This window comes from Sturnira hondurensis, unplaced genomic scaffold, assembly GCF_014824575.4.
Source record: "Sturnira hondurensis isolate 20B ecotype Veracruz unplaced genomic scaffold, ASM1482457v3 Scaffold0010812, whole genome shotgun sequence".
Taxonomy (NCBI): domain Eukaryota; kingdom Metazoa; phylum Chordata; class Mammalia; order Chiroptera; family Phyllostomidae; genus Sturnira; species Sturnira hondurensis.
In genome coordinates, this window is record NW_028083443.1 from 1,752,556 (window position 1) to 1,770,660 (window position 18,105).

Genomic DNA, 18,105 nt, shown 5'->3' on the forward strand with positions numbered 1-18,105 from the left:
CCGCGGAACTTAGCAGACCTCGGAAGCACAGGCAGCTGCCGCATGGCGCAGGCGGGGAACACCGGCCCGGGGGTTCCAGGGCGGCGGGGTGCGGGCACGGCCCTGGGGCTCGGGCCCTGGCTCTGGGCCCTGGCGATGCTCGGGCAGGCGGCAGCCGTGGGCCTGCCCTTCCGGCGCCAGTGGCCGGTACCCTACAAGTGAGTGCGCCCATAGGGGTGCGGCGGGACGCGCGGGAGTGCGCACAGCTGGGGTGGGCGAGGCCGGGACACTTGGGGATGGGGGTACTCTCACCCGCTCTGGCTAGGTGTCGCTGTCACGCTGCTGTGCGGAGGTGGCACCTACGGCTCTGTGTGGAACAAAGTTGACTGCTCAGGAGTGGCCCCTGCTTGTTGCGTGCAGTCCTGGACTCTCTTACTAGGGACACTTGAGCCAGTGATGGGGCTGACCTGAATTACAAAAGAAAAAGGGAGTAATGCTGTTTTATCGTGTGGCTTGTTAGATTATTTGAATAGTATGAGGAGGCTTGGATTTTGCGTTCATGACGTGATGCACCATCATTAATTATCATGAGTGCTTAACTTTTTGGCAGAATGTGCAGCGTGGTTCGCTGCAATTTACCAGTTTTATACAGCTCCAAAAGTCCTAGGATCGGCCTTCCTGGCTCCCCGGGTCCCAGGCAAACCCGGAAGGTGATTGACTTTGTCGACTCTGTGAAGTCAGGAGGCGGGTCACTCGTCAGAAATCTAGGGCGGGAGACGGCAGAACTGTGAAGCGGATTCCAACTTTTGACCTGGAAGAGTGTTTACTTGGCCTGATATTGTCGGATGGCTAAACAGGGAGAAAGAAAACATGGGGACAGCATCAGGCATGGGAAAGCTGAGCAAATTTTGAAAACGCACAGCTATTTTGGAATACAAAATAGTGACTTGGGAAGCAGGATTACCTAGTGGTTGGGAAGGAGTTCTGAATTCCAAGTGCTGTAGATTAAATCAAGCTCCACCATGACTAGCTATGAGATCTTGGGGAGTTACTCAGTGTCTCTGTGCCCACATGTCCTGAGTCAGGAAGTGAGAATGGTAGTAACACTTGGGTATGTTGGGAGGGTTAAATCTAAATGCCAGCTGTTGTCAAACCTGGATGTTAGTGTATTCTGCTCGGTGGTTTGTACCACTTCCTGTTTCGCTTGCTATACATGGATGAGAAGTTTAGGATTGATGTTGGCTTCCCAGGAAATGTTGATAAGACATTCATAAGAAATAAAAATTCAATATTTAATAAATCAAGGAGGAAAATGTAAATCCCAAACCACTTAAGGGCAGAGTATTGAATATGACTTAAGTTTGTTTAAAAGTTTCAAGTATGAAGTATATGCTGCCATCTATTACCCTCAACTGAATGTAAGAACATTAAGTTCATGCTTAAACTATGCTTTTGCAATTACCTGTGATCTAAAACAGGTTTTGTTGTGGGCAGGTGGAACATGCATAGTTATACATTTGTTTAAACCAGGGACGCACCTATCCAACATGTAAATATACCTAAATCTTAAAAACTTTCCTGAGGGTTGTTAACTATTTTTGGCTAACATCAAGATTTTAACTTAAAATAGGAATTTTGTTGATGTGTTAGGATTGTAAAACAGTAGATCCAGCTAGAACCTTAAGGATCTCAGATTCTTATGGTACATATATCAATAGCTTTGTTCTGTGTCGTCTTCCCCTGCCAGTGTCTTATGTGGAAGAGAACCAGTAAGTGTGGAGCTGAATTTAGCTGTAGTTCCATTGCCATGGCCCCTCAGGCTGCTTTCTTTTCTTGTTGCATTGTTGAAGTCACCTCCTAAAACTGACATGTGAAATTAAACTCTGGGCTTTAAAATGTGCAAGAAGAAGCATCCTAAGTTGATGGTTTCTTTTTCTTTATTAGACGCTTCTCCTTCCGTCCAGCACCGGATCCTTACTGTCAAGCTAAATATACTTTCTGTCCAACTGGCTCACCCATCCCCGTGATGAAGGGTGATGATGTCATTGAAGTCTTTCGGCTACAAGCCCCAGTGTGGGAATTTAAATATGGGGACCTCCTGGGGCACTTGGTAAGGATGCAGCTTGACCTTCTAAATTTAGTTAATGAAATGACATCATTATTAAGTGGATTTAAAGGAATATTTCAGATCCTGTTTCTTGGTTTTCCTCCTAGTGTATTTAAAATGAGTGGTGAAAAATATATCAGGTTTTATGATCTTGTCGATAACAAATGCAATTGCACTCTTTCCTTTTAGTATTCTGAATCCAAACCCAATTCCTGTACCCAGATCTTGGAAAGTAAGAAGGGAGGAGACCCAGAGGAGGGGGCAAAGCCTGCAGGAAATACTTCTTCATTTCCAAGCTCTGATGCAGGCACTTTTCCGAGGCTAGTTCATCGTTCCAGCCTCTCTTCCCCTGTGACATATGTAGTGTTCCTTCCTGAGACCGTGGCATTGGGGCTCTTCTTAGTCATGCTGAGCTGTAAGGCAGTTAGGACCATGTCCACTTAGCTTGCGTCCTTCCCATCTGAGATGAGCTGCAGTGGACAACCAGAGAGGATGAGGGCCTGGAATCTGAGCAGCCACAGAGTGGACAGGAGAATGGCAACGTGGAAGAAGGAACAGCTGACCGGTTGATTGCAGTTGTGGTCTGTCACTGTGGTTGCTTCACGAATACCTGTGTACTTGTATGATCTTTACACAGAAAATCATGCATGATGCCATTGGATTCAAAAGTACTTCAACTGGGAAGAACTACACAATGGAATGGTATGAACTTTTCCAGCTTGGAAATTGCACATTTCCCCACCTCCGGCCTGAAATGAATGCTCCGTTCTGGTGTAACCAAGGAGCTGCCTGCTTTTTTGAAGGCATTGATGATATGCACTGGAAGAAAAATGGGACATTAGTTCAGGTAGCAACCATATCAGGTAAGTTTGAAAAATATGGCAGTATTTTCTGATTGCATCAGTGTCTAAATGATAGAAATGATTTTCATTGAGGCATTTCAGTAATGTTGTACTCAGCCATTTTCACCTGGTGTGCCGCAAGATTTTTTAAAACACGCAATACCTGAATTTAGTTGAGGGCACTGACCTCTTTTCCCTTAGATTTTCAAATAGAAATATGACAACAGCCAACAAAACAATAGCCATCCAGTGTGAATAAATCAAAATTATACCATTTTTTTGTCAGATTGGCAAAATCTATATATTTTGGTGTGCCACAGAATTTTAGTAATTAGTTTATGTGTGCCAGGAGATGGAAAATGTTGAAAATTACTGGTTTACTTTTGGGATCAATTTATAAAACATACTTCTGGAATCAGCAACCTTTGGCCCAGACTATTACATGCGCAAAAACTTCACCTGTGGGTGGTGATGAGTAGCTTATCTCCTCTGTGCCCATGGTAAAAATGAATGAAATGATAAAAACACTTTACACAATTTAATTGTACTTCTTAAATAATAGAGGGAAATATATAAAATGCCTGGAAAAAAATAACTGATTAATGGACCTGTTAACAGCACCCGCAAAGAGGCTTTTAGTGATGACACATGAAAATGTTTTTACGCTGAGAAATACCAACAGCCACCACTCAGTGGCCTTCCTCTGGGCCCAGCAGAGTTCCCAGTGCTTTATGTGAGTCACCGAATTTACCCTCGCAGCGGCCCCCTGAGATGGTTGCTGTTATTTTCCCCTCTTTACAGATGGAGCAACTGAGGCACAGCTCAAAGTCCCACAACGAAGGGAGGGGGACTCCAAACTTGGCAGTCAAGCGCTCTTGACCAGTTTCTTAGCCACGTTACTACATGGCCTCCTAAAACATACACGATCTTATGCATTGGGGGCCTCTTGAGCAATTTAAATGATTTTCTCATTTTCAGATGTATTTGCAAGTTGATGAAACAGCTGGAATTTTGCTGCGTTCATTGCATTTAGCTAGTGTTCAAGAAAGGAGTTGCACAGAACTTCTATCAGAAGCTGGCTCTGTGACCTTGGTCACACTCATCTCCCTGACTCACTGCCCCTGAGCAGAATGGGCTGAGGCGACTCCTGCTTTTAGATGTAGGGAGCTCGCCCACAGCCTTTACAGAGCTTACACTGGAAATTGTTGTTCTCCATGAAAGTGGAAACATAATGAAAGCACTGTTTGTGATAACAACTACTCCGTGAACCCAGGACATGAGGAAATGATCACACTTTCTGCTTGTACAGCTCTGTACAAAACATTTTAGAGTGTGTTCAGTGGGGAGGATGGGATCCCCTTCCTTTTACAAGTAAGGAATTGAGGTTCAGCCGGGTATGACGACTTACCTGTCTTTTAAAGTCCCAGAGCTTGACGTAGCACCAGGAATAGAATTGGTGGGACCTAAATACCCTGGTGTTTTGTACTGTCTAACCGATTTGCTCCAGAGCATCCCAATAATATAAAAGTCTGTTTCTCTTTTAACTGTGTTCTGTGTAATAAGTAGCTACACTCTCTTTTATTCTGGGCCAGTTCATGTTTCTCCTTTCTCATTTCCTCCCCCCTCCTTATCTGAAACTCTTTCTGCTGACATAAATGTATGGTCAGTGGGCAAGTGATCACTATTTTCTGTAAAATAGTTTGTAATATGCCAGCACCTAAATCTTTTAATTTATTCATTTGCCTTGTGATGAATCGTATCCATTGGCCTTTCTTCATGTTACAAAGTAGTATTTTGAAGCACTCTTATCTCCTAATTACAGCACTAGCTTTTCCAAGTTGAAGAAAAAACACTAAGAACAGTATTCCCAGTTTTAAGAAAACATGTGTTATATTATTCCACAATTTTAATTTATAAAATTGATAAAGGCAGCCACTCTATCCATTCTACTTACATAGCATGAAGTGCTTACTGATTATACAGAGTCAGGTTGGAGTCACGTAAGAACGGTTCACTCACAGTGACAAAGGGAAATGTCGAGGCCAAGCTCCTTTGGCGTTGTAAGTGCCGGAGAGGCTGTAACCATGCAGGGTACAGTGTCTCGTTAACATTTGGAGTCTCCTGTGTGCGGGTACAAGGTCACAGCAGGGAGTGTTAGCCCCCCAGGAGTCCATATAGTCCATGAACCTGGTCAAAAACATTTCCAGTTTTAGTGGATTTATTGGAAAAATTAGTGTGGTGGGTAGAACCACCACAAAAAAAATTAGTGTGTTGTAAGCAAAACCCCAACAGCTGCAAGTAACGGGAGAAAAATAAATACCAAATACTCCATGTGGAGGGGCTGTGGTGTTTCTTGTCACGTTGGAAGACCAGCCTTCCGTAGCTGGCCCTCCGGAGCCTCCACGCGGTGTGCACACCACGCTTTGTGCTGGAAAAGCTCCGCATCTCGCCCTCCTCGATTTTTGTACTGGTTTGCCATTCACTCCTTCCTCTTCTACAGCTTTTCCTCGCTTTCTTTTCTCTCTTACCTCTGAATACAAGATATGTTAAGTAGGGTAGAGAAAGACAGTTTCTGTATGTATATAATTTTGCTGTTGGCTGTAGCTTCAATGATTATAGAATTAGCATATATGACTTCTCTTTATGTAGTACCTATTATATTATATCTAATGTGTACAATTCAGAAATACTTCGTGCCTTGAACATGGAATAAAATTGGCTGAGCTTGGAGTTCTTTCATGAGGTGCAGGTTTGGAAATTTAAAAACTGTCATTTATTTATGTATTTCATGGCCTTAATCTGGGCAGAACATTTTATTCAAAACCAACATGATTAGCTTTGATATTCACATGAGTGATTTTTTTTTTTCACTAGGAAACATATTTAACGAAATGGCGAAGTGGGTAAAACAGGACAATGAAACAGGAATTTATTATGAGACATGGACCATCCAAGCCAGCCCAGAAAAGGGCGCGGAGACATGGTTCGAATCCTACGATTGTTCCAAATTTGTGTTAAGGACATATAAGAAGTTGGCTGAACTCGGAGCAGAGTTCAAGAAGATAGAAACCAACTACACAAGAATATTTCTTTATAGTGGAGAACCTACTTATTTGGGAAATGAAACATCTATTTTTGGGCCAACAGGAAATAAGACTCTTGCTTTAGACATAAAAAGATTTTATTACCCCTTCAAACCCTACTTATCAACTAAAGAATTTCTGTTAAGTGTCTTGAAAATTTTTGATGCAGTAATTATACACAGACAATTCTATTTGTTTTATAATTTTGAATATTGGTTTTTACCTATGAAATTCCCTTTTATTAAAATAACATATGAAGAAATCCCTTTACCTAACAGAAACGGGACAATCTCTGGTTTATGAGACCTTCCTTCTCCTGCCTTTTCCTCTACCACCAGCATACCAGTTTTTCATGGAGTGTTTTTACATTTGTGTATTTTTTTTTTTAGATCTTCCTTCCTTGGGGCATAAAGGTAAAATGCACAGGGCCAGAACTGCTGCATAGTAATACCTCAGGAATTTTTTTGGAAAGAAGTTGAAACTCTGTAGTGTTGGCCAGAGGGAATCCATTACATGATCTTCACTTCAGTCTCCAGCCCTTCATTGATACGGAGAATTAAAGTTTATATCAGCTATATAGGCTCTTTAGATCCAACATTTTAAAATTTGAATATGGTGTACCAAGATTTTAAAATTACCCTCAGTGACATTTTCATGGTAGGAGCTACTTTTCTTCCGGTATGGTGGTTACGCTTTTTCATTTAAGTACTTTTTGGTAGTTTTCATTGACTTTACAGCCCTTGCAACTTTTCAAACTGCTTTATTAATTTGATTTTTTCCCTTAAGCTTAAAGATTCATTTGGACACCATAGCAACAGTGGTTGTAGTTCTCTGACCATCAGTATTTAACTAATTAATAGGAAAGGGGAGCGAAGGGAACTAGATATTGAGCTTAATATAATGGAGAGCTTCAACCTGCTGGCTTCACCAGGAAGCTACAGCTTCACACCCCAGGGGGTCATAGCTTTGCTTCCACAAGGAGATTAACACTCTCCCTTCTCACACTCTGGTACCTGATCGTTGGGGCACAGGGGAGGTGCTGGACCATAGAGGCCTGTCAGTCTAACTAGGGAGTGTGCACCCATCCAAAGCGCATGAAAACTTGGGAAGCTGATTGGTCATTTTGAGTAAGCACCTGGTCCATCCCAAAGCTAAGCTCCTGGTTAAAACCCCAGGAGAACAAAGAACTTGCTCTTTCTCCGGCTGGGGACCTGCTGTCCCCGATGTACTCACACATTCTCTCTCCATAGCCATGTGATCTTAGCAGCCACATGGCCCATGGCCATGGGAACTCCTTACGCAGGCTCCAGGAGGGAGCCTGAATTCCTCAGCACAGCAACAAACTGCAGCTGGAAACCCACGCTGAGCTAGCCGGATGCTGGACTGTGCTGGACTTGAACATGGAGCAGGAACGCTGAGCAGTGGCCTTCAGCCCGGCCCTACTGAAGACGAGATTGGACTTTTTCCATGGCGAGACAGATGGAGATGGGACACTGGGAAGTCAGAACCCCCTTAATCTTACATCATCAATAAAGTTCAGTGTGGAGCCCCATCTTCCCTTTCAAGTCTCAGGAAATTCTTTTCCTCATGATACCTCAAGAACCCCACTTCCACCAATTACAGTTCCAGATGTAGTAAATACGGTGAAAAAGTGCACAAGGGCTTGGCTAGCATTTTAGAACCATCCAGTAACCAGCATTGTGTGATTTAGGAATCTTAACATCTTTTAACCTTAGTTTTCTTATCTCTAAAACGATTCATCTGTCAGGATTGTTGTAAAGATTGAGGCCATGTATGCTTAGCATAACAAGGTCACTAAATGGTAGCCATACTATTATATAATCAAAGAATGAACTGCCATCCTTGATCTTGCCTAATGAAGTTTATGGTCTGGCCTCTCCTGGGTTTTGCAATGATGGCCTAGACTTTGAGCTGGTAGCATAGTGCTTCTGCAGTTGGAATGTGGGGCATGGCAGGAGCTGACTGTGGACACGTCCTTGTAGCCCTCCCTCCGCCCACTAAAGCCGCCAGCTCAGAGGAAGAGGGGAAATGTCTGAGGGGACAGCTCTTTGTCGGGGATCTTCAAGTAGCTGTGCTTCCAATCAGGGCTATCAAACAAGGTTACAGGGTCCTTTAAGTGTCTGAAGATTGACTGAAGTCATTGTCTCTATTCATGGAAAAAACACCAGTCAGTAAGATGAAGCAGCAATAAGAACAAACAAACAAACAGTGTTTAGTATTCAATGTACCAATTATATTATTCAGGCTGTACTAAGATTTGAGTGCTTCCTGAATTGACCATTGAATTCTCATGAAAAGCCTAAGCATGGAATATTATTTACCTGATCCGAATGAGTAAATCGGGGCTTGGAGTTTAAGTGACCTTCAGTAGCCACCTAGCAAGTAGTACTAGGGCCACATTTTGACCCAGGTTCCACTAAATGGGATGCACTGTCAAGCGTTAAGACTTTCAGCGTTAGTGAGGTCTTCAGTGCTTGCATCATGGTAGACATTACTGGTCTGTAGGATATGAAGTATTTAGACTTTTAAGGCAACTTGGGGTAATTTTGTTTCTGTTGACTCTAATTTTAAAAATTGGGCTTGTGTTTTATGTCGTGTACTTCATTTTTCCAGGGATTTATTTTAGTGTTTTTCAAAACTATAGGCACCATACGGCAGTCTGAAAATAAAAACTCAACCCTTTATTACAAATGGCTTGAGAAGCTGCACTTTTAGGCCTGCTGCAGGCTTAGTCAAGTACTGAGGACTTGTATCTTTGCATTATCTCCATCTAGTGGCTAAAATTGGGCAATGCCAACCTTCCCTGGGTTCTTAGGCAAGGTGCTCCCTGAAAACACTGTTTTGGATTTCCAGAACTGTATTGGGGTAACGAGCACAAATTCCTGTGCTGTTTGTGTTAACTGTGAACCTCAGAACTTTGTTCCATAGCAAAGACAAATAAGGACATCTGTACGTGAACCTGAAATTTTAAAGCAAGATTCTAAGTTATGTAAAAAAAAATTCAAGATTTTTCATTGTTGCTAAGAATATTAATTAATGGAATTCTGGGAAGGTAACAGACTCAGGTGACTATAGCATAGAGAACATCGCATTCATATAAGTACTTCTTAAGAATTTACTAAACCTGTGAGCTGAACTTACAAGTTGAAAAAGGGCTTTGGAATAGAGATGATCTCAAGAACATTCTCAAAACGGGAGTTGGGAAACCAAAACATGGCCAGGCAGAATTTGCCAATTTAACTTTGTGGGCCTTTGAGTTGCTGTATAACTTAAATGTGATTGCCAGTTGTCTGTTTAAATTAACGAAATTTCCTCTACTTCTAAGAGAATCCATTTTGTTGAAATTTGAATTATATAAGGGCTTCACACAATAAGTATATCCTCACTCATTAATTCTGCCTCAGCATTAGATACGTATACCCACACAGTGGCATCAAATACATTTTTATAGGTGCAGTATAGTCAGAATGTAAAACTAACTATTAAATTTTAAGTATTTGGAACCTTAAATCAAAATTGTCTCTTAGAAATCAAAAAATAAAAATTAGTTTCATCCAGTTCTATAATCTGCTCTTGTGGCACTTCATGAATTCTTTGGGACTGCAGTTCCTTTAAGATGGTGACTTTATTTTTTAAAAGAAATTGTAGGCATGTTATACAAAGAGCAACACTCCAAAACTACACCGTTTTTCCTTTTTTACAGCCAAAGACAAATGGTTGGCCAATGTTTGTTTCCAGCACCTTCCTCATATTTACCCTTTATTGTCCCAGTACCTTTCTGCTCAAACTTTCTACATTTTCTTTCCCCCTATTTAAAATGAGAGAATATTTATTATATATCTTTTTATGGGACTGATTATTCTAAAGATAAGCTCTTAATTCACTTTGAGGAAAAAGGTTTTGTGTCCTTTTTTAAAGGAAAGTTAGGTGCCAACAAACACATAAAACTTTTCTGGCTGCTTGATAACATTAAAACCAGCTCCATAGAGACTTGCAAGCTGGTACAGCCGCTATGGAAGTGTTGAGGTTCCTCAAAAAATTAAAAATAGAATCACCTCACAACCCAGCAACTCTACTTCTGGGTATATATCTGAATTCTAAAACACTAATTTGAAAGGATACGTGCACTGGTATGTTCATTGCAGCATTATTTACAATAGGCCAGCTATGCAAGCAAACCTAACTGTCCGTCAACAGGGAGATAAAAAGTGGTGGTACCTACATAATACAATGGAATATGACTCAGCTACAAAAAAGCATGAAATCTTAACATCTGTGACATTGACAGACCTAAAGGGTATCATGCTAAGTGAAATTAAGTCAGAGAAAGACACCCTATGATTTCACTTATATGTAGAATCTAAAGAAGAAAAAAATGAATAAAACAGACTCACAGATACAGAGATCAAACTGCCAGATGGGAGGAGAGCTGGGGGGCTGGGTGAAAAAGGTGAAGGGATTAACAGGTATAAACTGGTAGTCACATGGATGTCAAGTACATACAGCGCAGGGAATCTAGTCAATATCACCGTAACTATGTATAATACCGGATGGGGTAGTAGAATTATCAGGGAATCACTTCAATTATGTAATTTTCCCGTCATGCTGTACACCTGAGACTAACATAAAATAACACTGAATGTCAACTGTAATTGAAAAGTAAAATGACTTTCACTGGAAGGCTCTATTCCTTCACAATGTACTAGGACAGGATTCCTAACCCTTGCCTTTTCCACATTCCGGACGCTTGCTTTGCCTTGGTTCGTGACCCCTTCCTTCACCTTCAAAGCCTCTCATTAGGTCCTTTCAACTTTTAAAACTCTATTACAATAGCTTCTGGACATTTTTTGCAGAGGATAAGTACAATGACCGATTTTTCTAAATCAAAGAAATTCTGAAACCTCTAAATCTTTGTCTACAAATGAAGGATGAGATCCTAGGACTACAGAAAGATGGAATTTTCCCATCTTGGTTTCTTTATGGGTAGGAATTCTGAATATTGAGTGATGTTATAGTTGTAAAGTCAATATTGTGGAAAGAACCTTTAAAGTTTACCACAATAAATGTAAACATGATTTTATCAAGAACACAATGAATTCATTCATCTTAAAAAAAAGCGCCACTGTTGTCCTGGGGTTGGACTCCATGCAGACGTTCCCAGCTGTGTGTGGGGGCAAAGATTCCTTACAGCTTCCTTCCTGTCAACCCCTCCCTTTCACCCTAAACTTCTCTATAAGGACAAAAATTGAGTGCAGTACATTGATTTAATCTTCAATCATGCCTGATTTTTTCTGATAATAATGTTAAAAATGCCCAGATTACTAAGGGATTGAAGTTATTTTTATGGAAACTGTTAAGACAGGTGGTGAAAATAATTACAACGGTTCAAATAAAAACTATTCTGATTGTATGGATTTATATGGTCTCTCTCTAAACAGACTAGCTGGGTTCAAGGACCCTAAGAATTTTATTCCTAATTAACCTGTTTTATAAATTCTTATTCTAAATGTAGAAAGAAACTATTCTTTCTTTTTAATTTAATCATTTTCTTTACAAAATTTGAAGAATTTACATTTTATGGTCAATTTTTAATTTCCTGTCACTTGAGGCACCAGAAGTTATTTCAACAATAGATTCCATTTGCCTAACACAAAACCCATTTTACTATAAAGATTGTTTAATGTTAAGTATTATATCCATCAAATACGGATTTGAAACTAAAACCATAAATTTTTAAGTTTAACTTGTTTTAAAATCAATTAAGTACATGTTAGGGATGCTTTTAAAAAATTGATATACAACAGCATTAGTAACTATCTTTATTCTTAAATTGATAAAAGCATTTAACACATAGTTTACAGTATAAACAAGTGCTATACATTTTGCTTATAAAGTGACTTAAAATATTTCAAGCATTATATAATCCCATTTGTACAAAAAGTAAATCTCCAAATAAAGCTTTGGTTAGTACAACTGATTATGTTCGTCATATCCATTTTCCAAAAGTTGTGCAAGGGGGAAAAAAACCTTCATTCACTAACAAAGGTAGTTCGGGTACAATCAATGCTTTTTTAGTATAAGAGGGGGAAACAGCATAATCATGACTTTTACTTTCCATGTCTATGTCATCCTTTTCCCCTCTCATTTATATGTGGCCAGATACCATCGCTTTTAAAAAGCAAAAATTATGTAGAGAATCACTTTTTACTTTATTCTTAGGGAAATAATGTACTTTAAAAATAGATTAGATCTGCAAGACCATTAGCGTCTACAACTACCGCAACGCCTCCTCCGAGCTGGAAGCAGGACTACATTCCATTGCGGGTGGGTCTCTCCTGATTCCGCTCAGGAGGGGGGCATCCACGAGCTAGTGCTCAGAGTCAGTTTGTGTGGTATCTAGAGAACTTAATGTCCTCCAGGACTTATTTTTACAGACTCTACGATGTGTGGATTACCTTCATTTATATGAAAAGTAATAAAAATGATACTTACTTAAATAATACAAAATGTCAGTTTAACCAAAAACAATCACAAAACTGCAGACATTGTTCTATTAAAATTTTCCAGTCCACTGAGCAGTATTTATTCAAAAATGATTATAAACTTAAATATATGTTCTTTTAAATTTACAGTTTATGCTGAACTATACACTGGTGCTTTTTTAAAAATGATTTTTGTAAATCCTACTTATATAACTACATAATTCCAAAATGGAAGAATGAGCCACCACTAAAATTTACTGGAGATCAATATTCTTTCATGGAAATAATTTTTAAATATTTTAAAATCCTATCTTTATTTAAAATCCTGTCTTTATTTCAATTTAGCTTTTTAAAATAAAGTTTTCACTTCAATTATTGTATAATACTTCAAAACTAGTTTAAACAAAGATAAAACCAAGGAGAACTGGTAAAACATTCCTTCACATACAATGCCTCAAGTGACACATACATAGTAACATGTTGCAGAAAAGAATTTTTATGGTTCAGCAGATTGCAAAGCACAATTGAAAGTTAATACAAAGCTAAACAGTGCCTCCCTGCTATTGTTTCTTTTAATTTGATCTTGGCTGTTTCCTTCTACGATAACCACTGTGTGATACATATTAATTCCCAACTGTTTCAATTACGTTTATACCTCTTAAGCAGCTTTGTAATAAAACATTTAACTAATCTGTTTTCATTAGATACGAAATATCCTACATTTTTCTCACAAAATGCTCACTTTCCTGAGCTATATTAAACACCTTATAACAGGTGTATGTATAACTGAAGACCCTAAAATGTCAAGTTTACATTTTTAAAAAATGCATAGACAATGTTTTGGCAAACCTATTAGTACTCACTCCTTGGTTATTATATATAGGTTTTGTTACTTTGAACTGTGAAATATTTAATCTTTATAACAGGTTATTATTTTTGAATTTGAACCAGTTTTAAAAGTTTTCTGCAATTTGACTGCTATTAGGCTAAAGAAACAGATGAAGTTTTCTGACCAAAAGTGGTCAATGGGCCTTCCAATAAACAATCCTTCTATACTCAATAATTAACTTCCGTGCCACAAAATAGAATTACATCAGAACTACAGGAAATACATTTTTATTATAATACAGTATGCTTAAAGTTAAGGTGCTATTCATCATTCCTTACATCATTTGGTCTTTACCAGGTAGGCATCATGTCTGGAAACCATACTCTACCAAGATGCTTGGACACCTCCCAGTGAATCTGCTCCAAGCTATACTTCTGGTCAGGAATTAATACCTCTTCCATAATGGATAACTGAGACAGGCGGCCACCACACATCTTCACAAACTCAACAAAGGCACTACACGAGACTTCGCATTCCCCTAGTCCAATAGCTGACAAATTTTTGCAACGTTCTGCAATTCGAATTAACTCTTCATCAAGAGGCCGTAATCCATTAGCACACACTACTAGTTCAACTAGCCTAGGGCATGTCATTCCCACACGGCCAAGCACGTCTTTGCTTACTGATCTCCCAAAGTAAAGATGGGTGGCAGGTGTTTCATACCGAAAGAATGGATCAAATTCCTCTTCATATAAAAAAAAATACATCACTAAATTCACTTTGGGTGAATGTCTGATGAAAGCATCCCAGCTGCTCTTCTGAATAGTATGAAAGTGTGTCTGTCCGGGGTTCTCGCTGACCACATCAATGCGCAAATGTTCTAATCGAACATGTTTTTCAGAAGATAAAGCAAGCAGCAGTTCATCACTTAACAAGTGGTAATTCAGGGCCAGTTCACGTAAGCCATGACATTGATCTGCCACACAAAGGATACCTTGGAAGAAAAAAGACCTAATTATTTACAAATTTCTGTACAAGTTCACCAGCTGTTCAAACATTTAACCAAGTACATGTCCCATAATAAAATCTTACCATATTTCCCTTATACAAAGTTATATAATTTAAAATTTAGTTGTATTGTTGAACTAGCAGGAGGTAAGACACAAATATTTAAAAGTTTATTACGAGTTCTGTCTATTAAGAAAATAAACCAATTTAATCTGATACCTTAAAAAGAAATGAAGCTCAATATAAACTCAGAAAAATCATAAATTATTAATTATATATCATTTAAAATTATACAATGACTAAGTAAGGTATATCCTATTAGTATAGTACCATGTTTTTTAAAAAACTGATTATTAACACTAAACTTACAGGTTAAGAAAAAATTATATGACCACTAGAACAGAGGCCAAAAGACTTTTTTTGAAATTCAAGACCTAATCTTAATAAAATAAAAATATGGTCAAAACCATATAAAATATGATTTATGTAACAAGATAAAACAGTTGAAAAATAAAAAAGATTTCCATCAAATTAGCAGAATTCAACTGCTAATAGTATATAATAAGTTTGTCAATTTACCAAAGGTAATTAATTACCCAATTCACATTCATGAAAATATACATTATGACTTCTAAAACTCAAACGTACCCCCAAGGCAGGTACATGTTTACAATGCGTAGGGCACTATGCTTCAAAACTGCCCTAAACACCTAACAGCAGATGATTTACCAAAGGTCAATATTTGATCTTCAAAGTGGCCTGGTACGACACACCCTGTATATACTCCTTAATAAATGACTCACTCAAACCATTTCCTTTTTGTCTTTAGCAACAAGGATTGTAAACAGTAAATTATTTACTATTTAGTATACATCAAAGATATGTCAGAGACTAGATATGTAATACTACAAATACTCAGAAAAGTCTAGAAAGGTAAATATTACTTCTATTTGGAAGTTCAGGCAGCTGGCAAAAGATAGCACAACTGGAATTCAAACACACTCAGGGATGAGTGACTCTAAGTTCATGAATGTACCTACTACTTAAGAAGTGACAATACTGAGACTTCTGGTCAAGATGGCGGTATAGGCAGACATGGCTCACCTCTTCATACCACCACATCAAAATTATAGAACCACCATCATTCAGAACTGTCAAAAATTGAGTATAATGAAAGTCTGACAACTACGTAAATAAAGAAACTATATCATATAGATGGGTAGGAGGGGCGCAGATGTGAACAGGCGGGTTCTACACCCAGGTGGTAGATAAAAAATTTGGGAGAGATATCTCAGGAGTGAGGAGTCTTAGCCCCATATCAGGGCCCCCAGCCCAGGGTTTCAGTGCCAAGAAGGTAAGTCCCTGCAATTTCTGGCTGCAAAAAACCAGGGGGATTGAGTAGGTGGAAAAAACTTCTGGAGCCCCAAGCAGTTCCTCTTAAAGAACCCACACACGGACTCACCGACTCAGAAATACTCCTCCTGAGCTCCAGCACCGGGGTAGCAGTTTGAGGAGCACCAGTAACATACAGGGGTAGGCTGAGGTGTCTGGCATCAAGGTGAGCAGAGGCCATTGTCCCTTTTCTGGACCCTCCCCCAACAGAGCCTGCAGATTGGTACCATATCCAACACTGTTAGACTGGACTTGGGAGATCCCCAGAGATTCTGACCCACCCAATTTACAGGCCTACCCAAGCTGCTTTTCTATGTGAATGGTCTTAGCTCCTGCTTCACAACTTCCTAAATCCTCTCAAACAAACATCAGCTGGCCTCAGCAAGTCCCAGGCCAGGAACTAGTAGCCTAGATTCACAGCTTGGCTTTGCCTGAGAATCTCCAAGCCAAGCGTTAAGTAGCAGCCATCTCAGATTGCCTTATAGCTCAGGCAGGGTGGCCCCAAGCAAAACACAGGTGGGGGCTGACCTTAGCCTGCACCACCTGGGAAACCCCAGCGCCAGTGCACCCAGTGGACAGCTACAGACCATGCTGGAGCACCACCACCCTGCCCTACACAGCTGATCCTCCACAGAGGGTGGAGAATGGTGGTCAGTGGTCACAGCCAGTCCTTGCAGCTGAACGGCCTGGGTAAATCCCTCCCATTATCTGCCAACAGCAACCAAGGCTCAACTATTCGAGGAGGGTGTACTCAGCCCACATTAAAGTTATACCTCAAGTTCCCAGCTTGGGTGACAGGGAAGGCTGTGCCACTGGTCCCTACAGAAACCTACCACATTAGGCCACACTACCAAGAGAAGGAGTCAAAGCTGCTCTACCTAATACACAGAAACAATCACAGGGCGGCTGCCAAAATGAGGAGACAAAGAAACATGGTCCAAATGAAAGAACAGATCAAAGCTACAGAAAAAGAGGTGAACAAAATGGAGATAAGCAATCTGTCAGATGCAGAGTTCAAAGCACTGGTTATAAAGATGCTCAAGGAACTTAGTAAGGACCTCAAAAGCATAAAAAAGATCCAGTTAGAAATGAAGGATATACTAACTGAGATAAAGAACAATTTACAGAGAAACAACAGTAAGGTGGATGAAGTTGAACATCAAATCAATGATTTGGAACATAATGAAACAAAAAACAACCAATCAGAACAAGAAGAAGAAAAAAGAATCCAAAAATAAAAGGACAGTATAAGCAGCCCCTGTGACTAATTCAAGAGGTCCAATATTCACATCAGAGTGGAGCCAAAAGGTGAAAACAAAGAGCAAGAAATTGGAAATTTATTTGAAAAAATAACGAAAGAAAGCTTCCCTACTTTGGTGAAGGAAATAGACAGGAAGTCCAAGAAGCACTACGAGTCCCAAACAGGATGAATGCAAAGATGCCCAGTCCAAGATACATCATAATTAAAATGCCAAAGGTTAAAGATAAAGACAGAATTTTAAAAGCAGCAAAAGAAGTTAGTTATCTACAGGGGAGTTCAGATAAAACTGTCAGCTGACTTCCTAAAAGAAACTTTGCAGCTGGAAGGAACTGGAGAGAAATATTCAAAGTCATGAAAACAGGGACCTACAGCCACGATTGCTCTACCCAGCAAAGCTGTCATTTAGAATGGAAGGGCAGATAAAGTGCCTCCCAGACAAGGTAAAAATAAAGGAGTTCATCATCACCAAGCCATTATTATATGCAATGTTAAAGGGACTAATTTAAGAAACAGAAGATCAAAATTATGAACAATAAAGTGGCAAGAGTGCATATCAACAACTGAATCTAAGAAACACGCTAAACAAATAAGAAGAGTCACAGAACCACGGATACAGAGGGCATTTTGATGGCTGCCTGATGGGAGGGGAGTGTGGGGAATGGTTGAAGAGGTGAGGGGACTAAGAAGTACAAATAGGTAGTTACAGAATAGCCAGGAGGATGTGAAATACAGTTCAGGAAACGAAGTAGCTGAAGAAGTTATGTGCATGATCCATGGATGCGAACATGGTGGGGGGACTGCCTGAGGCCGTGGGGGGTGCTGGGTGGAGGGAGGCAAAGGGGGAAAACGGGACAACTGTAATAGCTTAATCAATAAAATATAATTAAAAAAAAGAAATGACAATACTAAAGCCACCAATAAGTCAAAAGCTTTATAGCAGTGGGAAGAGAATACATGTAACAGAATCAGTGAAGAGATAAACAATGCCCAGTACCAAAGAATCACCAGGTGAGGAAGTAAAAGACATCTGTGCTTCACCATTCGGCCACAGGCACGTTTGTCTCTCCCCAGGCTGTGCATATACTTTAAAATAAACCTGAC

General features: G+C 39.7%; 2 protein-coding genes across 4 annotated transcripts in view; one reads left to right on the forward strand and one right to left on the reverse strand.

The window, feature by feature from the left end:
• The window catches only part of CLN5 (CLN5 lysosomal BMP synthase), a 24,385-nt gene continuing 6,280 nt past the window's right edge, over positions 1–18,105 (forward strand). The window contains exons 1-4 of one of the 2 annotated variants that reach the window (XM_037059369.1): positions 4–197; positions 1,924–2,089; positions 2,724–2,949; positions 5,803–7,569. In XM_037059369.1, the coding sequence (XP_036915264.1) occupies positions 43–197; positions 1,924–2,089; positions 2,724–2,949; positions 5,803–6,314 (1,059 nt within the window). In that variant the 5' untranslated portion in view covers positions 4–42 and the 3' untranslated portion in view covers positions 6,315–7,569. Of the gene's footprint in view, positions 198–1,923; positions 2,090–2,723; positions 2,950–5,802; positions 7,570–18,105 lie in introns of those variants that run through there. The other variant, XM_037059370.1, reaches the window with a different exon arrangement.
• FBXL3 (F-box and leucine rich repeat protein 3) overlaps positions 12,172–18,105 on the reverse strand; it is a 22,900-nt gene continuing 16,966 nt past the window's right edge. For both annotated transcript variants that reach the window (XM_037059367.1, XM_037059368.1), the window contains exon 5: positions 12,172–14,337. In XM_037059367.1, coding sequence (XP_036915262.1) covers positions 13,694–14,337 — 644 coding nt within the window. In that variant the 3' untranslated portion in view covers positions 12,172–13,693. The remainder of the gene's footprint in view (positions 14,338–18,105) is intronic.